Below are 25,839 nucleotides of genomic sequence, written 5' to 3'. Positions count from 1 at the left end.
TTTTATGTGTTGATCTTCTATCCCACAAACAATGCTTAATTTGTTTAAATCTAATTGTGTGTGTGTGAACTCATTATGATTTTCTATATAGAAGATTGTGTCATATGGGAAGAGATAAAACTTTCTTTCTTTCTAAACTGGATGTCTTTTTCCTTTTTTTTTCCTACTGAATTACCCTGGCTGGAATGTTTGGTATAATGTTGAAGAGAAATGGCAAGAGTAGGTATGCTTGTCTTATAAGTGATCTTAGGGGTAAAACTTTGAGTCTTTCACCTCTGAGTGTACTAGCTGTGTGGTTTTCATAAACACTCCTTATCAGGTTGGGTACATTCCCCCACTGTTACCACAGTGATTTTCCCCCCTAAAATGCTCAAATCACCAAGCACTCCTTGCTTAAAATCCTTCAGCGAGTTCCCATCTTCTTCAGCATCAAATCAAGTCCTTGAGCCTGGCACACAGGACCCTCAAGATCTGATTTCTCTTGAGTTCTCTGATTTCATGTCCCCACACCTATTCTCTGGGACAGATTCACAGACATGTCATTTCTTTACACACTACTCTCCCTTCTGTTTGAAGCAGTGACACTTTTGCTTTTTGCTTTTGCTTTTTGGAAAGAAAGGTTTCTTTCCCTTACCACATCCCATCTCCCTGCCCTTCCCACCTTCAAGTTGTCTCCATGCTGCTCCTGAGTGAATTCCATCAGCATCTGGCACACTACATTACAATCATCTCCTCGCCCTCTTTGCCTTCCTAAACACTGTGAGACTTTGGAAAGCAAAGACTGGATCTTTCATTTCCATATCCTTAGCTAATATAGGACTTCATAAATGTCTTTGGAATAAACAGGGACTCCTTTCTATTTTATTAGTACTTAAGAATGTATATTGTAGGTCCTAATAGAGGAAGATCTGGATAAGAATAAAGTCACACATTCAAAGACTCAAGAAGTTGCATGTTGGGACTTAATCAGCTCAGCACCTCCAAACCCCAATCTGACAGTCATGCAGATTAATTTTGCTTTCACAGTCACTTGAATAATGCATATACTTACTTCCATCAAAGAATGATATTCTATAAATCTTGGTGTTTTCTTTTTGTTCAGGTTGCTAGGAAGCTCAAAATATTAATGCCTTACTATGTGGTAACAATTAGTCCTAGAATCTAGCATGTTTGTTTCTTCTTGCTTATCCTTTGCTTTTCTAATTTTTTTAGAGTTTGCTTATTTATGATCTCTACACCCAACATAGGGCTCAAACTCATGACCCCAAGATCAAGAGTTGCATGTTCCACCGATTGGGCAAACTAGACACCCTTGCTTTTCTGTTTTTAATAATCTTAATTTATATATGCCTTTTTGGAGAAAAGTAGAACATGATTATGTAAACATACAAATACACCAAATATATTGCGTTATTTCTTATTAGTGTAGACGTGCACAGATGATTATTAAGGTAACAATTAGTAGAACAGAGTCACAGCCATTGAGACAGAGTTTGCCTGCAGTTACCACGACTGCACAGCCATTGCTAGGTTGGGATCTCTTAACTGAAACCAGAAATCGGGTGGATTTCATTCATCATGGAGTGAAAAAATAAATATTTTGTTGGTACAGAGAATTTCCGGACCCTCAAACTTTTCTACAACTGACTCCTTCTTATCATTACAGAAATTTTACATCAGAGAGCATTAAGAAGGAAAGGTAAATATTTCTGATATCCAGTGAAGTAGAAAAGCAGAGCCTGGATGAACTTGACCATCCAGTACAAGCCCCTATCTTTTTAAATGCAGAGGTGACATGCACCACTCTGAGTGTAGAGCTCCACGATTTTGTTTTCCTTCTCTGCCAGATCTAGTTGGTCACCAGGCCTGTTAGATTTCCCCCTGGAATATTCCTCTTCCCCTTCCTTCTCACTCCCAGGTCTCCCTCTTCCTGTCCTAGGCTCCTGACAGCTCTTGGCTCAGGTATGAACGTGCAGGCAAGATGCCTGCATCCTCTGCAGGGTCACTGTCACCTCTGGCGGCATATCCACAAGTTCTTGGCTTAGGACATGCTCAACAACTGACGTTCTCTCATGTTGCTGTATGATCGCTGCTATTCTTCTGAGTAGAATCTTCTCCCCTCCCAGCATCTCCCTTATCTCATCGCGCTGATTAATTCCTGCTCATCCTTCAAGTCTCAGCTCAAGTTAGCTTCTCCTAATGACCTCAGTACCTCCCTATGTGCTCCCACAGCACCCTGTTCTCATCCCAACCTCACTGCTGTCTACCTCCCTCACTAGGCTGTGAGCTTCTTAAGGTCAGGGAGTCAATATTTACCAATGAGTTCCCACATTATAAATCTGACCGACCAGAGGAGGTCTCAGGAAATGCTTATTGAATTAAAGTGAACATACCCAGCACACTGCTTAGTAAATGTATCGGAAGTGGGCCTCACTCGTTACATTTTCGACAAAATGTGAGACATGGATCTCACCAACTCCCAGCAGTCTATGCTTTTTTTTTTTTAACCTAATCCTTCTAAATTAAGTCCCTCCCACTCCTTCCCCTGATCTTTCCCTTGTCTAATTAAAAAAAAAAAATCCTTAATCCATTTGGATTTGACTTGGATTTGTTTTCAAACTGAAAATCAATTGTCCTAAACACCGTTTATTAAATGAACTCTTTCTTTCCTTATTCATTTGAGGTATATCCTTAGCTTTTATTAAATTCTTATAAAAATATAATTTGTTTTGGGAACTATCTCTTCTACTCCATTAGATCTATTACCATATGGGTTTAGTTACTATCATTTTATTATACTGACCTAGCTATTTGCTTTTTAATGTGACTATGTTGTTCATAGTAAGAAACTAGAGAGGAATATTTTAAACATACAGATAAGTAAAGAAAAAATTAAATTATCCACAATCCCTTAATGTAGAGATTAACCATAACAATCATTTTGATGTAAAAATGGTGGCTTTCTTAGCTGATTTCCACTTCACCATCTTGCCTGGTTGATGTTATAGCAGGCTGAATGCTCCTGGGGGCATGTGTACTTTGTTCTCAGCATCAGTGGACTATGCTTCGCAAGAGTCAGGTGTGTTTATTCCAACATGTTATGCCAGGTGCACTGTTATTCTAATGGTATGATTACTTATATCACACATATTGATAAAAACAATGTGTATAAAGACAGTAATTGCAAAGAAAACTAAGTTGAATGCTAAAGATACTAAAAATATTACTCTCGAATTATGTGTGTGTGAGAATTCTAAACAATGGAAAGAAATTATAAAAATCTGGGAGTCCATACACAGCTGGCTTCATAAGCGTGTCTAAACTCCTGATCCACTTTTAAAATCCAATATTTCACTTATCACATTTTCAGGTGGTTACATTATTGGTGTGGTTAGTGCAAAAAAAGACAACAGACAATTTCAGAGGAGTCAGTCATAAAGAACTATATCTATGTCAAAGATTAGCCAGTATTTACTTGTATTCAAAAAATTTTTTCATTAATAATGATTCTCTTCATTAACCAAATTTTTCAATTAACTGATTAACTACCAGTGCTTACAGAATTGCATCTACTATACCATCAGTCATTTAAAAATGTATAAAATTTGATTTACATAAATGAGATCAGGCTGTCAATACTGTTTTATCCCTTTTTCATTGATTATAGATAAGTCATTAAATATTACTCATTTTTAATACCTGACTAGTTACTCCTATTAAAGTTCTATTCAATGCTTCCTTCCCAACCCCCCCATGCTTCCTTTTTTTTTTTTTTAAAGATTTTGTTTATTTATTTATTTGACAGACAGAGATCACAAGTAGGCAGAGAGGCAGGCAGAGAGAGAGAGGAGGAAGCAGGCTCCCCGCCGAGCAGAGAACCCAACGAGAGGCTCGATCCCAGGACCCTGGGATCACGACCTGAGCCGAAGGCAGAGGCTTTAACCCACTGAGCACCCAGGCGCCCCCCCATGCTTCCTTTTATTAGACACGTAAAACTATGTATCTTTTTTGACTTCCTCTTTGCAGGACTGACAAAACTAGCAGTTCAGTGTTATGCTTGTCCTTGGGTTTCTTATACAGCTAATCTTCCTTTCTCAGTTTTCATTTTCCTTTTATTTTTAATTTTAATTTTGTTGTTGTTTTATTTTGTAAGTTATGAGAATCCTTCTTGGCAGATGGACTGTAGATCAGACACAAATGCCTAATATCCTGTCTCTAAGAATAAAGTTATATGGTAAGTATGAATGACTAAAAGCCCTTTTGTTTTGCCTTGAAGGCAATTCTACTGTCGCCTCCCTAGACTGACATACCTGGCCAGGGAGCTTATAACTATCTAGAAAGCTTTAAGACATCTATTGAAATTGCCGATTAAGTCCATGAAATGGTCTAATAGCTTAGCTTTGCGTTTTCTGAAAACCCAAATTAAATCAAGGTGCATCTTCTATTTTTTTCAGGCTTTGAACAGTGAATGCATAATATCAAATTAAAGGCACAAGTTACTTCTTGCTTTCACTGCTACTTGCCACGACTAAAAAATAATATGAAGAAGCATTGATTAGTTTCACAGCACTTGATCAGAGATCTAAGGCCAAAGATTCTCATAGCGTACGGGCTTCTTTCTGAACCTTTCAACACCTGTATGAGCTTGAGTTATATAGCTCTTTGAAACTCAAATCTCAATCCTAACTTATATATTAACCTTGAGTGCACAAACAGTATTCTTCCTGAAAGAAGTCTTATAGATTTTTATTTTCTAAAATTGGAAATTAAACACAGAGTATACTTTCCATAGCCAAAGAGAAAAAAATTCTAGGTACCTTTTAGGAGATGTGAAGCTTTTCACAGGCTCTTTAATCACTAGGTGAGCTATAGAACAAGAAATTGTGTAAATTTGCAACAGAACCGCTGAAAAAAAGTATTAACGGTCTAGACTTACTAATATTCTTCAGTATGTCAAATACCTCCAGTGTTTAAGGATACCTCACAAATGTCCTATCACAATTTTTGGCAAGGTGGTATAGATAAACATCTGGGGCTATCATCTGGGCATCATTCACATTTACTAATGAAAAGCAGTCTGTAGAGCAGCTTCTCGAAGTCCAAAATTATGAAACAAATTAGGAGAGGTTTATTGGTAGTACGAAAGGTCTTCCACTTATGAACATCCCCTTCCTTAGTCCTCAGTATCATTTAAAATACAATTCATCTTCAACAAACTTGATTTTTCTAAGCTTTAATGGGGCACAGCCACTGTATAATTGAGGGCATACCACAGTTTCACAAACCCACTAACTCAGCACAGATCTAGGCTTCAAGTTATGTGCAGGGCACGGTACCAGACAAAAGTGTTTTCCATTGTAAATGTGATCCAAGAGGCTTTTTTTCTATTTTACTTAATGACTTATTCAGTTGCAACCTTAGCATTCACAAGGCAACTCAGACCCAAGCTTGGTCGGGCAGTGGATGAACTTTGTATTTCTTTAGTCTGTAGTATTTTTATACTGTGCACTTCAAGGATGCTAGGACATGCTGAGAGGGGCTAGAAAGGAAGAACTGGAAAATTCTAGGGCACCCTTGCAGCATAATGACCTAATCCAAGAAAGTCAAGATGTTGCCAAGGATCACTTTCCACTGACAAGTAGGATATGCTGCCCCAAAATATGACTGTAGGATTTCAAAACACGCTATCTCCCCAAATGCCATTTTGGTATATTCATCATTTTGAACTGTAGGTACTTGAAAAGTAGTAAATGCAGGAAGAGGCCTTCTCTGAACTCTCCTGATCTACCTTAAGACAGATCTTCCAAAAGGAACTCAACTGTCATCAACTCCCTTCTTGGGAGGTTCATCAACCGGGGAAAACAGATTTATCACAGTGGACAAGAAGTCAACACTACACCCAGGCAAACTTTTTCACAAACCGTCTTACCTCTCCTTTATTCTTCTAAGGGCCCACTCATCTTTCTTAAAAATCACCTCTTCTCAAAAAAAAAAAAAAAAAAAAAAATCCTCTCTTCTCCCATAACAAAGCTACCTCACCCCCCTCCCCTTTCCCTAGTAAGATGGTATTTAAGCCTGAATTTTAAGCCACCAGGTTAATCAATTTTCCTCGGGTTATCTCCCATGTATACATGAGGTATACATGTTAATACACTTCTGCATGCTTATCTCTCATTAATCTGTCTTCTGTTATGGGTGGGGGGGTCTCAACTAAGAATCCAGAAGGGTAGGGGGAAAATTATTTTCCTCCCTTACATTACTATTAATCACCACCCTGGGCATGGGAAAGTGTTCCAACACAGTAAACAATGACAATCTTTCCTATAAAATTTTATTTATTACATAAAAAATTCTATACATTTGTTAGACTAAAATACAGTTTTCATTATAATTCTGGCAACTGAGTCAGTACACAGAGAAAACTTAGCATTGGATCAGCACTTTTTTTCTAGTTCATATTTCTGCACAAGAAAAACATTTCAAAGCTCCATTTCATATAGGCTCATTGTACTCTGAAGCCAGATGGAGTTCCATCCAATTCAGAGCTCTTGGAAGTTAATTTCCCAGCAAGATTTGATAACTCCAGAAAGTTAATTGCTTAATATACATATTTTTAAAGTCCTCTGAGAGCATAATGCTCTGTCTATAAAGTCTGCACTGTGTCAATAATGACAGTCACAAATAGTAGGGCTACAACCGTGTCTGTGGGGCATGTGCAAGCACCTACATGTTTGTTCCCCCACCTGAATACAGTGTAGTGACACTGGGATAAGGAAAAGCTCAAAATGATGCTAAGGGAAAGGATCCCGAACTGCAGAATTCATGGAAGGCTGAACTCTGATCCGATAATGGACAGACAGGACATGATACAAAAATCCATTTTGACACTATGAAATAGGATGCAAATGGCAAAAGAAAATGACAAAGACAAAAAGGCATCAGGTTAAGAAATATGTGGCACCACAACATATTTCTCATGCTGGATCACACAACAGTGAGTGATCGAGACACACTGATGTGTGTTTTCTATTCCTATCACCCCATCCATACCCTGGGCTGGGCCGGACACTGGATACAAGCCTCAGAGCCTGAGAGATCAAGAGCAGGTCCCTATTGCACTGACTCATCTTAAAGCTCGGCTGCCTATTCTAGGACTTCTATTCTACACTCCCAAAGTTCAGATGGGCTGTGCCAGCAAGTACTTAAAAGTTGGACCTTTGGTCTGCAGAAGATATGCTTTTGTCTTTGGTTGTTTTTTCAGAGCCCCTGTAATTTTGTTAGGTGCCCTCCATACTTTTCTCCCTACTTTTTGGTTGGTTGGTTGTAACGTTTTTCCTCCTGTAATCAGATCAGCTAACAACCCACTAAACTTATTTCACTGGGTACAAGACCTGTTTGAAGTGCATTCAGTGGTCAAGAATATTCTGAGACAATACCATTGAAAATTCTTTTCATTATGGAGCCCCTATTACCCTTTTATAGGAAGGAAGAAGTCAGAAAACCTCAGCAACACAACATAATCTTGTAGCACTAAGGCAGCATAGAAGAAAGGTAACTTTCCCCGTGCTAAGTCTCCAAAAATCAAAACTAGCACAGAAACAAGAGGAGCCAAAAAGAACTTCTGAGCACACACTACTACTGGAAGGAATCCAGATGATGGAGAAAATTTACTTAAGAGTCTCTGTCTCAAATCATCAGCCCCCGACACTGTCCTATTATTGTCTCATTCCTGTGAGGTATCTAACACAATTTATGAATCCTGGCCTGGTGATCAACATGGTAAATAGAGAGAGTGCTCACATTTTCTAGTGGCAGGGAGAATGGTCCGTGGGATGCTGGCTGGAGCTTCCTCTCGGTTCCATGCCCATTTATTCAAGTCTTCTTTTCAGTCCTTAATTTTACTCACACAGAATGATTTAACACAAATTCCTGAAAAAAATAACTAACTCAAACTACATTCCAATCGGACAGGAAGGGTAGATCAGATTCAGATGGGAGGATCAGAACATTCTAAGTCATACATGTCTACAACAAAAGGAATGTCAAATGCAGATACTTACACTGGACTTAGGCCCTTTTTCACCTGTTATGGGAATTTCCACCCACGGTCTCTCCATTTGCTACTGTAGAAGGTTCATTAAAGCTCTTCTGGAGGTGTGGGGTGGGGGAGGGAGCTGACTCTCCTTTCTTCTCCAGCCAGTTGAGATTCCCACTGCTTTCTTCAGCTTGAAAATGTAGGTAAGGGTTTGATGTCTGACTACAAATCATGACTCACTGGAATCAAATCTTAAAAGAACTTCAAACTCTTTAAGGATTTCTGCCTGCTCTTTTTTTAAGGGTCCTGAGGGCCCTCCATGTAGATGCAGCACGCTTACCTAATAGTAGGGTTGAGATGTGAAGAAACCCACATGCTTCCTTAAAGAAGCCGGGATGGATGCAGGGGAGTGGAGGCACAGTCTCTTTGGCAGAGTGGCCAAAGGCTCAAAAACAGTCAAAATAAAGAAACACCTCCCTGATGTAACTAGGAAGAAAAACAACTTTTGAATTCCCTTCCTCCCACCCCCCAGCATTTGCTCCTCCAACTTTCTACTAAAATTTTGTCAACTGTAAACTACACTGAGTTTGCTAATTTCTCATCATCTTCAACTGTTCTTGGTCAGAATGACTGATGATGTATTTTTGGACAATGACCTACTGATAGCATTTGTCATATTTGAGAAACAAAAAAGAATCCAGTGTTTTGGTGGATGGATAATTATAAGATTCTTGGATTTTTTTGCCCACTGCAAATAACTCGGTAGCTTGCCAAAATCCCTCCCCAACACACCCCATCACACCTCCAAGGAATAAAATCTTACTCTTGAAGATTCAGTGTTGACTATTTTCTTACTCCTTCAGATTAGTGTGGTTTCTGTTTCCAAAGCTAGTACTAAATCAAAGGCTTCAGGTTATACAAATAATTCCAAGTTATAAGTAGGTAAGTACCATATTAGAAGTATTTTTAGTGGAGGCCCAATCACTACTTTATTTCAAAATACGTTATCAAACCAACTTTAGGGCAGCCTTTGATTTGTGTGTGTTAGGCCTTAAGGGGATGGTGGGTTGGAGGCTGGCAGATGGAGGGTCCTGAAATTCTATTACCATTTCAAATCCTCATAAATGTGCTATGTGCTTTTGAGAGAAAGATAGTTCATTATTTTCATAAGCTTCTCAAAGGGGCCCATAGTTCTCTCAAAAGATTAAGAACCTGCTTAATATTAAATATTAAATTCAGGTCTTAGCAAGTAAAACAGAAATTCTTGAAACATTTGGGAATTACAGTGATTTCATATTCAGCTAGATCTTGACTTGACCTTGAGTAACCTAAAATCTTCATTATTCCGAGTACCCTGGCCTGGAGTATTTATTCCTCAGGAAATCATTTTAGTTGTAAAACTTGAGTATCAAAATGGAATAAAATTCCCTAATATTTTGGTTCCTAATAATTTCATATCTTTTCCACAAATTTACTAATGAGTTCCTTTAGAAAATATCAAACTTAAATCCTTTCCATGTAATTTACAAAAGTGATCATTGTTTATGCAATACTGAAACTGAAACAACATTTGCAATTTTTTATGCATATAAAAATCCTGAAGATAGGAAAGAAAGTACTATAGTATTTCTATAGAAAGGTTTTCCATAGAAATTCTCAAATTTAAAACCTTTGCATTGAAGCCTTCTATAAGAAAGTTGTTTTAAAAGTTTTGAATCTTGGATTAAAGTTTTCTCTTAAAATGTGGAGAGTAAGAATTTGGCTCACATTTATGAAATCTGAATGGGGCAAGTGTGCTGTTTTAAACTGACAAGTGTATACAACATAGTTTTTTGTTTTGTTTTCTGAAGTTTGTTACAAGCATTAGATTTTTCTCTTGGCATATTCAAGGGTCCTGCTTTCAAAATTTAGGCTATGTGCCGCTAATCAAAAATGAGCTAATTTCAAAAACAGCCACTGTATCTGAACAGTGCCTACTTTTCAAAAGGGCTAATATGCATCCTGAGTACACAAAGATACATGAATATGTATTTAAAGCAAAAGGCAGTCTACGCTGTGAATTTATAATACACAAATCTCTGCTTTATGTGTATTTACTTATGAACCTGCAATTTTCCAATATATATTCAGAGACCACGTCTTAACAACTCTAGGCAAGCCCTTATAGTGCACTCCTATCTGTTAGATGGAATATATGAAAAGAATACAGAAATTAACTCTGGCAGGTGCATTTATAAGCCTCCAGACTCTCAGGACTTTTTTTTTTTTTAAGTAGCAATAAAAAAGCAGTAGAGAACTTATTGAAAGGTGAAAGCTTAAAGACTTTTCTGAAGGTAACGTCTTGTAGGCTACATTAAGGCTACTGGAAACTCCGGAAATATAAATGAGAAGGTTACTGACCAAAGACAAAATAAAATGCTTAGGTCACCGTAATTGGCAGCTCTGGTTTTGGGACTGACCCCACAGTCCTATTTTGTAGTTGTGGTGGTTTAGGGGTGTGGGGGGGATCTCCTGAAATGGCCTTTATTAGCTAGTACTGGCACATGGTGGAAATGGTTGAAATTTGGGGAGCACTGATATGCCCTGATAATTCGGTGCCCTTAGTTCTGGTGGTAGAAGCATTACTCTGGTATAAAGCAGCAGGTCAGCATCAGGATAAAGGAAGGAGTCATCTCTTCACTACTCCCTACTGGGATGAAGTCCTGAAACTGCCCTGGAAAGACAAGGGCCCTTGGCAGACACCAAGGTCAATGGTATTGGCAATTGGCAGCTTAATGTTCTTTGCTGAAAAAAGAAAATAGAAGAGTAAGGGAACATCTCTACAAAGAAAAAAAAAACAACAACTTATTTCCAGCATAATTTTAAAAGAGACTCAGTGAGTACCTCTTCTCCAACCATTACAGAAAAAGTTTGGGGACCAGTACACAGTTAAGCTACTTAAATTGCGGTAACATAGGACTTAATCATGCTATAGGATAGGATAAAAGCTCTAATCCTAAACATTAAGCATTGCATTAAATGGTTTAAAGGAACAACCTGCTTTGAGCTCTGCTCATCTATGCAAGGATTATATAATCTCAATGCCCTAGCTAAATTCCTAATGTTTACCTAACGTACTGGTTAAGCCTCCCCTAGAAGATGGGTTTCTTGGATTTATACTGAAATATGACCTTTTCCCTTCCACTTTATATGACTGCAGCGCTTCCTCTTGAGGCAGGAGCCTGCGAAGTCTAAATCAGGTACCAGAGCCTTTTGCTGATGGCAGAACCCACAGTGATGCTTGGGTCCCCACGACCGCCACTTACACTGGAGACCCTTAACTGTACTCTGGAGATGTCAGCACTGAACACGACTTTGAAGATCCACCACAGAAAAAGACACAGACCACAACACAGAGTCAATGGCTTCTAAAATTATTCAGGTCACCACGTATCACAGACAATTTTTGTTCTTCATCTATTCTTCTCACTTGGGCAGAAGATGGAGGCAGTGAGCATTGAATAGCAGTAAGGCAGCCCAGAGCTAGCTGAAGAATGACTCGCGATGAATGAAAGAGGCAGCAGGAATATCCAAACATAACCTCAAAACATTGAAATATTGCTAAAAAGCCTCTGTGAGGCTTTATAAAATGTATCAAGGAATGAAGCTCATATGAGAGTGATATTCTCTACATTAAATATCTCTCTGTATGTGCCTGGGTAACACATATATGCAGAGAAGCATATATCTACCTATGTGGCACACACATTTACTTAGGGAACACAGCCTGGCAATTAATTTGGAACTCAAATGACATGGTTACACATAGATCATAATTTCTAAACACAATGTTAGTAAAACAAAATTTATTTGTAAAACAGGACCTGTTATATAAAATGGCACACGATCAAGTTATACAAAAATACAAAATTTCTTTCTGATTACAGTTCTAGTTGCAAATGATAATTAGAAAGCATTCCTGGTGGTTTCCAAATAGCTGAGATTGCGAGCAAATGAACAGGGGAGGAGCGAGAGTCCATGATGCTGGGATGTCCAAGTGAGTAGAACCTAATTCCCAAAATTCAAGACTTCCATCAGGTCACTTTGGAGGGACATCTCCTAAAATAGCTAGCTCCTAGAATGTCTTCTGTTCTGATACTCATCTTGCAAGCTTTTTCCAATCCTAAATTTAGTTCCCAATGTCTCTTAATGTCCAATATCTGTGTGGCTATGAAACAGAAGGTATTCTGAATTTTCTTACATGATTTGCTCTCTCATCTATTTGGATAATTGTTAGTTACATAATTATATTTATTCCATTTCAGAGGATACAAAAAGAGTACAATGATACTGTCTGGCGATGTTAGATGTTAACTTCTGGAGGATTATTGTTTCAAAATAGCTATTCTCACAATGTTGGTTTCCCAGGTCTTGCCAAGATAAGAGCTCTTAACTGTGTGTGTTTTGTTTTGTTGTTGTTGTTTTTTTTTTAAATCCAGACTCTTATTGCAAATATTCTGAAAAATCAGAAATATTACATGAGCTTTGAAAAGAAACCAAGGCATTTAGCAAATTTAAGCCTAGCTAGAGTAAAGAACACGGATACTTAAAAAAAAAAAAAGAAAAAAATACAATTTACCTTTTGCAGCAATTTAAAGGTCTAACCCTTTGAAAGCAAGCACATGAGCAAACCGCTGCTTATTAAGCCCTAGTGACATTAATTGTATGCATTTCCATAATACCGGTCTAATTCACTGTCTACTTCTGGTAAGAGGCAATGCTTTCTTTCAAAAGATTCTTCTTCCATGGAATGATAAAATGCTGAGGATTTTTTTTTTTTTTTTGTACAGAGCCTGTATTTAGTGCAATAAGTTTAAAAAATCTGCTCTGAAATATTTACTTTACATTAACAAAAATAGCTTTTTTTAAAAAAATCGTAACAAAAAGGAGTTATCGCATAAACAGATCATGAATTATTCTTAGCAAATTACACTTTTTTTTCCTTAAAGCATTCACCATTACAATAAGCAAAACAATGGAATATTAGCCATTCATATCTGGTAAGCTTCAGGAATAAAAAAGAAAAACAACGAGAAACAAAAAAACCCCAAACCCATTCCCAAAAAAGAATATTCAACACTTGAGGATCAAAACATAACCAATTCTTCAGTTAAACATTGGAGAATTCTGGATACTTAATGAATTACGGAGGAGAGGAGCACCTGCCAGTATGGTTCCAGATTTTACAGCAAGTATTTGAATAAAATGGCCACTTAGCCTGGAGCCACTGAAGTTCCTTAGGAGCAGAAGCCAAAGCACTGGAATTTGCAAGGCTTTGTGTTCCATGTTTCTCTCCCTTTTTTATTCCTCCCAGCATTACTTAATCTGCAAATCAATACACGGAAACTTAAAGGCTAAAGTTGCTGGGCGCCCCAGCTTCCCTTCAAATCAGTCACACCAATGTGTGGAGGGTGCTACTAAAGTAAGAAATGAAAGAAAGACAAAAACTATAAGAACAAAGTTTGCATAAGAAAGATTATCTACCCTTTTCTTTTTAACCTACTCTCTTATAGAAGCTTAGGGTAAACTACAAATACCTGAGGAGTTGGTTACTTTTTAATGTTGGCTGACAAATGCATGAGTTATTATGAAAATTCCCATATTGAGTCTACTAGTATGTTTCTAAAAGTAAAATGACATGGCTTCTTTGATTGGGGAAAACTGATTGGAGTATCTCCTTATTTATCTGAAAGCATATGCCTAGTCTCGTCCCGCTAGGACTTATGCATCAGTAAAGTAAGACCTTGATTTTATGCACACATCAGGGAAATCACCCCTGAATAAACTTTAGACAGAGAATTCGGTACAATCATTTTACCTAATTTAAATAACTAAAGTTAAAATCTCCTCTAAGTTATTAAAAATGTTAATCAGATATGAATCTTAACATTTCCATTAAGACAATTACAATTGAAAACATTAAATGACGGCAGTTGCCTTGTAAAAGCCACCCGTATGAAAGGAGTACATGTTTGACAAAAATAAGCATAAAAAAGGTATTAAATCCCTGTTCCTTTTCTCTGATTTTGGCTGATTATGTGTGTGTGTGTATATACATATACATATATATACACACATACATATACATATATACACACACCCACACACACAAATACATAGTTATGTGTATATATTGTTTTGGAATGTCAATGGGTTCCGTAACGGTCGGCTAGGTTCAAGCAGAACTTGCTCCCGAAGCCTAGAAAACAAAGTCATACAGAGTAGAATCTTAGACAATTACCATTAAAAGGAGATCATGAAAGATGTTACAAATACATAGATGGTCACAAGCAGCAACAAAGCAAAATGGATTGAGAGCCCTTCTCCCCAAACCTATATTCCAAAGGGGTGCAATTCCTATGAATGTGGAAAGTCACACTTCTGGGTAAGCTCTGAGATATGCAGAGAATACGTCTCCTGCCTATGTTGCTGCACTGTCCAGCTTTTTCCCCTCCCTTTCCTCTATAAATTCTTTCCTATAGGCAGAAGGCCGGAGTGTCTCCTTCTTTAACTTCTACATCACATGTGATCAATTTTTCTAAAATAATTTTCAAAGATGCATAGGGTGACCTCACAAACCTTTGAAGTTTCCTTAACTAGTGAGTTTCTCTCAAAAAAAAAAAAAAAAAAAAAAAGAAAAGAAAAAAAGAAAAAAGTCCATGAGGAAAACTGGAAGTACTTATACCTAGTTCAATGATTCCCTGTCAAAAAGGAAATTTAAAAGCTCATTTTCTTCCCTGAACATTATTCTGTAGGCTAAAAGTAAATTCTAAAGTAAAATATCCACTAAGAAAGAAGATAGACCAGTGAATTTAAACAGCAGGTTTTACAGATATGGCAAAATAGGTATGATGCTTTCATAGAACTTTCATCTATGGGAATAACAAGTGAATTAAAACAAGCAAATACAAATAAGCAATACTAAATTCTACCAATCCTCAAACTTTAGTGAGGAATTTCTCAGGTAATTATTTAGGAACACATCCAAGATGGTGGTCAACTCCAACCATGCTAATGGAAAAGCGGGATAAGAATTAGAGGTATTGATTATGCTTAAAGTATTTAACTACTCTGCGAGCAATATCTCAAATTCTCTCCTGCAAAGTTTTTAAGCCATATAAAAACATCATTCTTAGGGATCAAATGCTGTAATGTTCAAAGACCAGAAGAACAATGCACATAAAAGAGAGATTTCCGGGACAGAGTGGAGAGTTTTGTCACTAATTTGCAAGCAATGAGCTGATGAACAATATAAAATAAAAGCAAAAAATGAATGAAGATTTTAAAGCAGTATTTGAGTTAAGGGACAATAATTTAAAACTGAAAGCAATATTAGGGGAAAAAAATCTTTCTAAGTTCTTGGCTTCTGGTAGAATGCCACATAACTTGGGCAATTCGATTATTATTACCTATGAATTAGGGTTTCAGGGAGAGAAGGCATACTTGCCATCTGGTCTACCAGAATTTATCTCTCACTAAAGGATAATGCAAAAATACATGCCTATTCATGGTTCAAACTAAGCTAGTGTAGACCCCCACATATTTCTCCCTTTGGAAAAATGACTATTACTGACAAATGATTTAATAGAAGTGCCAACCACTGGAAAGACAGAAAGTGGTAGAGAGAAGAGGGTTTACATTTTAAGATTTTATATTTTACCTTTTTAAAGTTATAGGCTGGGAACCTTATTTACTGAACAAGTAAGATAAGCCAAGAATGACACGAAGAAAGCCTTCCTCATTTACCCATGCCACCAGAAGGTTAGCAAGAATCTTTACTGCTTTCTCCTTTGGCCAGTAAGAGGGATATAGAAAGGGTAGGGAAGGCAAGTAACCATACCATGGGCATTGCTGATGGTGCTTCTTGCCCACTCAATGCAGTTCTGGCTAATGCATGCTTAAAACTAAAGAGCTCTACATCCTTTTACTTAAAATTAGAGTGATCTATACTTTGGGAACTAAACATTGAAGGTTTGACTTTATAATCATCAGTGCTATTAAAAGCAACACCAAAATAGGCCCTGGAAGGGGGTTATGGAGAAAGAGTTTGTATCTAAACATTCTGCTGAGGCTTCAATTTAGGTTGAATATGCAATTATTTTACATATTCATATGCATATACATATGGCCTCCCCCACCACCCACCCCGCAACCTTAAACGAACCCATTTCCTTTACTCTTAGATACTTAAATGGGCTTGTTTTACATTATGTATTTCTCCAGATGGAGACCTATGAAATCAACCACTTACTAAACTAGAAAGAAGAAAGAGGAGTCTTAATCTCACGCTTTTGGAAGTTACGTGCAATGAGAAGTCATGTTATTTAAAATGTACCATTTAAGGAGGTAGGCAATTATATAATATTTTGAAGTCACATGCTCTTTAAGAACAATACATTTGTAAAATAAGCAGTAATCACACAAATATGTGTGAGAGACATCTGTCATTACGCAGAAGTGAGAATATCTGTGGGAAAAGCAACTCAGGATTCTCTTACACTGACTGAGTTGCTTTTTGTCAAATGGAAGTGCAGTACTTATAATACATACGTATCCCTGACCAGAAATAATTTATCCTTCTCACAATCAAGATGAGGTAAGAGAAGACCCAGTTGTCTTACTGAACGGGGAATTTGAGTGTTGATGGAAATAACCTTGTTTCCTACTGAAAAATAGCTGAAGAAACAAAGAAAGTACAATCCAGGCAACAGAAGAAAAAGTCAGCGAGGGATAAAAGACAGCAACAGAAACAAACCAATATTAAAAACGTGGGGGATATGAATTTTAGCAAGTTGAAAGGAATTATTATCACCTTCCAAAAATGACAAAAATCAAACTGTCAGTTCAAGTGTGCAACCAAATGTTCAGTCTGATGAAAACCAAACACTGACAGTTAAAAAGGAAAAAACAAAACAAAACAAACACTCTCCACCCGAGAAATGGCAATTTTACTTTAGGGACAGAAACAGTTCCTCCCCACCAGGAGCACCGGAAAAAAAACACTATTCCTTTCAGCTTACTTTTACAGAAGGTGGTCTCAGTTGTGACAAGAGTTCTGCCATCCAAGTGATGGGTAAACACACAAACAGAAAGAGCAGCACATCCTGCGTGATACAGATAACAACAGCTTCTCCTGAAGAAGTGCAGTCAGTGAAGACAGAGAGAGAGAGGAAGTGAAAATGAAACTCTTGGAGGCCGGCCACCTCCTCATCTCCACCTACCATCGGTTTCAGCTCTCTGGCATCAGCAACGCCTCCCTTACCAGCTTCTTTCATTGCTTTTCTACTGTTTTCCACAAACTCCTGCAAAATAGGGACCAAATGGCATAAATTCTTAGGTCCTTCAGATTGTGGTTGGTAGATGAACCTAAGGAGCATTTACATTTTATATTCAATGTTAGTAAAGGGATGGCTTAAAAACATAGCAATAAATGATAGTATCACTACACAAGAGCTGCTAAGTTGGTGTGGGTAGGCAGCAATGTCAAGATAAAATCTTTTTTCCATACATTCACTGGGACCATCTCACTCAGGCTCAGAGAGAGAATGTTACTTCTATTTGAAAGAGAAAATACCTAATTATTTTTAAGAGGACTATTTTCCCATAGATTATTGTTTTATTTGTTGTTTTACTTTTTCCATATCAAGGTTAAAGGGAATAACAAAGACTATTTTACTCCAGAAGGCCTGTCTTTAAAATAACCCTAGAATGTAAAAGAAAGCATCGATACTAAGCCCAGATTACTGTTTTTACCAAACCATAAATAAGCTACTTAAAAAAAAATGTCTATTTGGCTTTGAAATTACTCCATAAAGCAGGAAAACAGGAAGTTACAACCAGAACCTGTGGTCGAAAAGTAGTCAAAATGGGATTATACCCTGAAGGAAACATCTCTATCTTATCAAAGTTTATGGAGCACTTCTCCATTCAATATACTCATCATTCTTACAGAAGAAAACTAAAAGAAGAAAAAGTGTATTTCTTTTTTTACTCAAGTTTTGATCAGAGGTTTAAAAAATAAAAACAAGTAATTCTTTTTCTTCTTCTTTTTTAAGATTTTATCTAAACCCACTGTGGGGCTCAAACCTACAACTCTGAGATCAAGAGTCACATGTTCTACCAACTGAGCCACACAGCCATCCCCAAATTCTTCCAAATGCCTTCATCAGAAAGGAGATGGAATGCTCACAAGTCAAATTCCATCATGAAAACAACCAGTTAGAATTATAGTATAGACATTATGGAAATGTCCAAAATGTAGTTGACGGTGTTCTCAGTGAAAGATATTCAGTACCAAATATGTCAGCTAAATCATTTGGAATTTTTGTGACTGGGAGGGGAAAAAAAAAGGAATCTATTTTATTTATTGACACATTTTATTTATTTATTTATTTAAATATTTTATTTATTTACTTGAGAGAGAGACAGACAGAGCATGAGAACGGAGGGTCAGAGGGAGAAGCAGACTCCCAACAGAACAGGGAGCACAATGTGGGACTGGATCCTGGGACTCCAGGATCATGACCTGAGCCGAAGGCAGTCACTTAACCAACTGAGCCTCCCAGGCTCCCCGACACATTTATTTTATTTTAATTTTTATATTTTTATTTTTTTAAAGATTTTATTTATTTATTTGACAGAGATCACAAGTAGACAGAGAGGCAGGCAGAGAAGGTGAGGGGTAGCAGGCTTCCTGCTGAGCAGAGAGGCCAATGTGGGGCTCGATCCCAGGACCCTGGGATCATGACCTGGAGCCGGAGGCAGAGGCTTTAACCCACTGAGCCACCCAGGCGCCCCCCCAACATATTTATTTTAGACTTAACTAGATAAACCATGCTCCTGGAAGAGGACTTGTTATCTCAATGTCTAATGTTCAGTCTTCAACCTTACCCACCCTTCAGATAGGAGTATTTCACAGCTTACTAGCAAAGTACTATTATTAAGTATCCTTAATTTGGTACCATTTGACAGTGATAACAAGTATTTGAACCATTTAAGTAGGATTTCTAAATTTTAAAAAAATTTCTATTGAGATTCTACCATAGGGAATCTGCAGAGGCTACATAACTATAACATAACTATAAAGAATATGAATGTAATACCTTTATCTTTGGATCTTGACTTACGGAAAACAATACAGTCAGGGTCTGTTCATCTGTATTCATTATGAAACACCTTCAATTTGGCCTGGCATACTTAGGATAATGAGTTTTAATGGGGCTGACGGCAATAATATTTGGAAAGGTGATAGATAGAGAAATACAGGCAAGTACTACAACCTGGGAAGTCTTTGAGCTCCACTTTAGGAAAGGGCACTTAGAACATCAGTAGTCCAATGTTCCAATTCAAGGGCTAAAATGCAGGTTTAAAAAGTCAATTCTAATCCATCTAATCGCAGAGAGGGAGGCAGGAGTCTGAAATAATGTGAATCGGGGCTACCTAATGGTTATTGCTCCAGCTATAAACGGTCCCATCCATGCCAAGAAGAGCTCCTTCCCTGATTTCCCCAAGACTAAGCTCATTCATGAGCACTACAGGCCTCATCCTGAATTACTCAGTTGCATACAATAGAAATGAAATACAGACAATGTCTTGCAAAAATTCTGAATCGTATTTTTACCCCTAAAGCAGTTGAGGGCATTTGAAGTACTTACCATCAGCACTTTATCCATATAGAATTCTCTGCCAGGGCTCCCATCATTGTATTTTGTATCAATGGCAAAACACAAGAATAATACATCCACTACCATTTCGTAAATGGACAGGAAGCAATGAGCGACTAGGAAAGCAAAGAGGCAGACGATGATCAGAGGCAGCACCCAGACTGTGTAATCTTGCTGGTAGTTGAGCAGCATAATCCCAGCCAAGCCTGTGCTGCAGACTATCAGCACCTGAAGCAGAGAGAACAAAGAGCCCATTTAATAGCCACTGTTTGTTCAACACGTGTAGATTTCAAGTTCCCTTCAATATTCTTAAATGACGGTCGCATACATTCATTCCACCTCAAGTTAGGAAGTATGTCATCCACACAGACCCACAGACACATACACATCTATATGTGTGCATGCATACACATGCTTATCACATAAAACATCGTCCTTTAAACGCTCTGGTTTACATGAAAAAAGAGTCATGTTTTCCAAATATTATGCTTATTCCTTAAAACTTCCCATATATTTAGCACCTGTGGCCATTTTTAAAATAAGTGTATACATATTTTAGGAAATGACCCTATTAGCACTCAGAAAAAAATTATTGACATTCCGGGGCATTGCTGTGTACTTCTAAGCAATTTTACATATATGAAATAGTATTATACATATGAATCATTAAAAGCTATTCATTAATATTTATAATATCACTATCAATGTTTTATAAACACTTAGTCACATAATTTCATCTTACAGGGGACTTAGAAAATTTGACCAGGTTCCTACATCTGGAGACTCCGATTGTTTTCTGGTATAAATAATGCTGCAACAAACATCTCTGAGAGCTTTTTCTTTGTTTCATATTTTATTTCACACAGAATACATGGTGAATTGAATATGAATTGCCATGAAATTTAAATTTAGATTACCTGTGAGGAAAGAGGTTGCCACAAACATCCATCATAGAAGAATATAAGAAATAGCCAATTTGCTTATTGTCAAGAATGACCTACTCTGATTGTTTCCAGACAGCACTTGAAATTTCTTGTAGTTCTTTACTATATTTTAGTTCAGCTTTTCAGTCCCTATAAATGGTTTATGGCAAACATCATCATCCTCATTTTATAGACTGGGAAACGTGCTCAGAGACACTATGCATGCAACCTGCCCAGGGTCACAGAGTAGAAGAGCAGGTACCACCTAAATCATGGTCTTATGATGCCAACTCCAGCATTCTTTGCAGGTAAAAACTCAGCAAACACTTGGATATGGATATAAAGCAGCAATAGGTTACACTGAATCCTAAACACAGTCTTGCTCAGCCCCTTACTTGCCTTACCATCCATCATTAAGTAACAAAGGAAAAGAAAGAGTCCTCTAGAATCATAGCAGTCTTTCCCTGTCCAGTGCTGGGAACAGGCAGACTGAGAATTAATTCTCTTGCCTTTTCCCTACTATTTATCCACACCAAAGAATCTCTCCTCCATTATTTTAACCAAGAGTTATAATGCATTAGACGAAATATTGGTTAGTCTATAAGTTGACCCTTCTCGGATGATTTTAGGGAACATATCTCGGTCTGCCCCCAATTTTGAAGACCTTTCACCATTTTTTGGTGGCAAACATTCAGGAATCCTCTCTTACCATTACTTTCTGCAGTGACTTCTACAGATAACTAATTATATCCATTTTCTTTCACGCTTTTTGGTTTTAGGATGAAATCACTGTTTTTGATATCTCTTCTTCAAATTTTTGATATCCACCCTATAGAAGGACTTAGGTTCTTTATGCTCTCATTAGACCACTTAAAGTTTAGCCACATTTGAAATGTTAAAGTCAATTATAGGGAGAAGATGTGGCTCAGACAAACCAAACCAATGTTGAGATAAAAGCTGTTGAGGGGGAAGGATGGATACTGTCACTTTAGAAACAACTTCAAGAATTTATGATATTTAGGGGCGCCTGAGTGGCTCAGTGGGTTAAAGCCTCTGCCTTCGGCTCAGGTCATGATCCCAGGGTCCTGGGATCGAGTCCCACCTTGGGCTCTCTTGCTCCGTGGGGAGCCTGCTTTCTCCTCTCTCTCTCTGCCTGCCTCTCTGCCTACTATTCATCTCTGTCAAATAAATAAAATCTTAAAAAAAAAAAAAAGAATTCATGATATTTAGCTGAAAAGGTCAGAGAAGTGTAATTGCTTCCAAATATAATGAAAGGGCGTCATGCATTTATTCAAGCAGAGGATACATTAATGGCTCTCAAACAATGAGGGGTCTAGGTTATCACTTGGGGAGTTTGAGAATAACACAGATTCCTGACCCTACCCCCAGAGTCCAGTTGGTTGGATCTAAGATGAAACCCAGAAATATTTATTTAAAAAGTACTTCAGGTCATTCTGATAAAGTCCACAGCCTATAAGAAGTACTGGTCTATATCAATGGTCTCCATAGTGGGATATACATACTCAAGGAGTATTGAAGGGGATTACCTAGGACTTCAAATTGTATTTCTCATTTATTGAAATTTTCTTTTGTACTATGCTTTATAATATATATTATTAAAAGCTGTACATATATTAATAAATGTAAATATATTAGGAAGTGTGCTCAATTTTTTTTTTCTAATAAGACACCTGATTTAAAAAGTTTAGACTCTCCTGTTCTACAGGATACATTATTGGTGATGCAACAGAAGAGATTCATACACAGGCCAGGATGTGAGAAGCAGGAAGGAAAGGGTGCTAGTTTTGGAATCAGAAAAACATAGACTTGAATCACACAGAGTTAGTACTTCCTAGTTTGTGACTCCAAGCAAGTTCAAATTCAGGCTTTCTGAGTCTGTTTTTCTGCCTTTAAAAGAGACCTAAGAGTACACACATCCCGTAATTGTTAAAATAAACATTCTGAAAGCATATAACACAGGGCTTGGCAATCTTTGTTTCTTCCTTTGACTTCTACCATAAATCTTGCATTATGATGCCCTTTCCATATAGAACTCAAGTTTTGAAAGATTTTATTTACCAGTAAAATAGCACCTATTTAAGTAATAATTCATATTCTCATGTTTAATTAATCAATGCCAAATAAACTGCCAATAATTAATGTTAGAAGTAGTATTATCAAATAGAGATGAAAAAATTTCAAACAGAAGTGGAGAAACAGATTTTGTAGGGTTTTGGGTATAGTTTTATTGGGCAAATATGCATTATCTATAGGAGTTGAAAATGTTTAAATAGCTTGTAGATCTCTATTCTTACCTGGGAGGATCCTATAGACCAGTGATCACAGGTCACAAGCCACTAAATTAGAGGAGCTAAGATCCCTTCCAAATCTAATTCCATTTCATAAAATCACTTGGGTTCCACAGAAATGGAATCCAGGGCGTTGTCTTTTGTTTTCTTTTAAATTCAGGTTTTTGGTTTTTTTTTAAAGATTTTTAAAATTTTATTTATTTATTTATTTATTTTAAAAGATTTTATTTATTTATTTGACAGAGAGAGAGAGAGAGAGAGAGAGATCACAAGTAGGCACAGAGGCAGGCAGAGAGAGAGGGGGAGGCAGGCTCCCCGCTGAGTAGAGAGCCCGACGCGGGGCTCCATCCCAGGAACCTGAGACTATGACCTGAGCCGATGGCAGAGGCTTAACCCACTGAGCCACCCGGCGCCCCTAAATTCAGGGTTTTACAAATGAAATGTTAAATTTTGAGACAATTTTGAATTCACATATAGTTGTAAGAAATAACTAAGAATGATTCCATAAACCCTTTACCCAGCTCCTTTCAATGGTAACATCTTGTATACAGTACAATACCACAACCACAGTATTGACATTGACACAGTCAAGATACAGAACATTTCCATCATCACAAGGATCCTTCATGTTAACCTTTTATAACTACTCCTACTCCTCCCCCAACCCCATCTCTAGCTGAGTGACCACAAATCTGTTCCCAATTTCCATAATGTTGTTATTTCAAAAATGTTATATAATCAGTTCAAGTCCCATGTTGAGTGTAGTGCTTACTTAATTAAAAAAAAAAAAAAGGTATATAAGAATGTTACATAATGGGGACGCCTGGGTGGCTCAGTTGGTTAAGCAGCTGCCTTCGGCTCAGGTCATGATCCCAGCGTCCTGGGATCGAGTCCCACATCGGGCTCCTTGCTCGGCAGGGAGCCTGCTTCTCCCTCTGCCTCTGCCTGCCATTCTGTCTGCCTGTGCTCGCTCTCTCTCCCTCTCTCTCTGACAAATAAAATCTTAAAAAAAAAAAAAAAAAAAAAAAAAAAAAAGAATGTTACATAATGGAAACATACAGTAGTTACTTTTCTGGCGTTGGTGTTTTCCACTCTGCACATTATCTCATGATTAATCCAAGTTGTATATTATCAATAGTTTGTTCCTGATGCTTTTATTTAATTTTTAAAAATGATTTTATTTATTTGAGCAAGAGTGAGCAAGAGATACAGAGAAAGAGTACACAAGCAGGGGGAAGGGTAGAGGGAGAGAGGGGATAAGCAGGCTCCCAACTGGGCAGAAGACTGATGAAGGGCTCGATCCCAGGACCCTGGGATAATGACCTGAGCCAAACAGCAGAAACTTAACAGACTGAGCTACACAGATGCCTCTGTCTTTCCCCAGAGAAATTGGGGATTTCTGATTTCCCCACTTGAACTATCTGCTCAGAAACTATTTCTGCATACTAGCAACCACTTTTAGAAAGAAATGCTTTCAAAAGATTTACTGTATTCTGTGATCAGAACTATATTTTTTTAAAAGAAAACTAAAGAATGTTTATCTCTGTATGTTGGAAACCCAGACTTTATTCTCCTCTCATTTTTTTTTTTCTTTTTGGGTAACTGGATTAAAAAACAGTTTCTTTCATGGGTTTAAAAGTAATTTTTTTTACAGTGTTATAAATTTTATATTATTCAAATGTAAATGTTCCTGAAAAGCAATTAGGTAACGTACATCAAGAAACCTATTATGTACTCTGACTCATTAATTCTATTTCTAGGATTCTGGACTCAGGAAGTAAGGATTGATGCAGGCAAGGATTTGTATACAAAAGTTTCTCTGTATCATACTTTATGTTAGTAAAATGAGAATAGTTTAACTATAAAAAATTAGAGGCTTAGTTAAATAAACGATACAATTGTATAACCATGTTTGAAACATTTTTAATAGGAAATACTCATAAAGTGAAAAAGGGGATATAAAACTGCTTTTTCTACTAGATTTTAAATTTTCTTTATTGACTAGTATATCACCAGGATCCAGAAAAGTTCCTAGCATATTACTAGTGGGCACCCTAGGATATTTGTGGAATGAAAAAAATGATAAAACCAAAGAAAAAAATTTTGATATAGGCTGCTTAAAAACTCAAAGTCAATTTTCAAATACTGTATTTTATCACCTCTATATTTCCCCATTATGAGAAATGCGTATTTCATATAGAGAACTTATTTCATTATGATAAAGCAGGGGAAAGGGTTTGGAATCACTTGTATTTTCCATATCCAAAGATAATCATTAACATTTTGAGATAGTAATTCTTTCTCATATGTACATCCTTAAACAGGACTTAACAGTGATAGTCAAGTCAGTCTTTTCACTTGTCATATTATATGTAAAGATCACATTATAAACTTTTAATAAAAACATGGTCTAACAACAGGTGAATAACAGTTTGCTATTATTTCTAACCATTTCTCTATTGGTAGGCGGTAGATTGTTGGCGATTACTAACTATTAGAAATAATGTTGTATTTTTCTGTATTTAGGATTATATCTAGCGGTGGTTTACCATAAACAGAATTACTGAATCAAAAGACTTAAAAAAAAAGTCCAAGGGCAAACTTAAGGTTAGCACATAGTGACTGCAAACTGAGAAGTCAGGCAGACGTAAGTTTGAACTCCAGCTCTGCCACATTCTAGTCCTTTAAATTTGGGCAACCTATCTAGTTCTCTAAACTTGAGTCTCCTCTGCTACAAAATGAAGGAAACAGTAGTGGCTCACATTCTAGGAGAGGACGAATAACACTTCCCATGAAGTACATTCCTCAGTACCTAATACGGAGCAAGTGTCTCCATCAGAGTTTACTAAAATCACCATTATGATCAAATG

General features: G+C 37.2%; 1 protein-coding gene across 3 annotated transcripts in view; it reads right to left on the bottom strand.

Moving 5' to 3' along the window:
* The window catches only part of SLC44A1 (solute carrier family 44 member 1), a 194,810-nt gene that overhangs the window by 31,845 nt on the left and 137,126 nt on the right, over positions 1–25,839 (bottom strand). The window contains exons 14-16 of one of the 3 annotated variants that reach the window (XM_032860761.1): positions 19,729–19,965; positions 17,296–17,376; positions 11,864–14,273 (exon numbers count right to left, since the gene is read on the bottom strand). In XM_032860761.1, the coding sequence (XP_032716652.1) occupies positions 14,250–14,273; positions 17,296–17,376; positions 19,729–19,965 (342 nt within the window). In that variant the 3' untranslated portion in view covers positions 11,864–14,249. Of the gene's footprint in view, positions 1–11,863; positions 14,274–17,024; positions 17,377–19,728; positions 19,966–25,839 lie in introns of those variants that run through there. The other 2 variants (XM_032860762.1, XM_032860763.1) reach the window with 2 other exon arrangements.

Source organism: Lontra canadensis, unplaced genomic scaffold (genome assembly GCF_010015895.1).
Source record: "Lontra canadensis isolate GAN:19392208 unplaced genomic scaffold, GSC_riverotter_1.0 scaffold19, whole genome shotgun sequence".
NCBI classification, from domain to species: Eukaryota; Metazoa; Chordata; class Mammalia; order Carnivora; family Mustelidae; genus Lontra; species Lontra canadensis.
The sequence above is the reverse complement of the archived record's forward strand: the minus strand, read 5'-3'. Positions and strand labels throughout refer to the sequence as shown.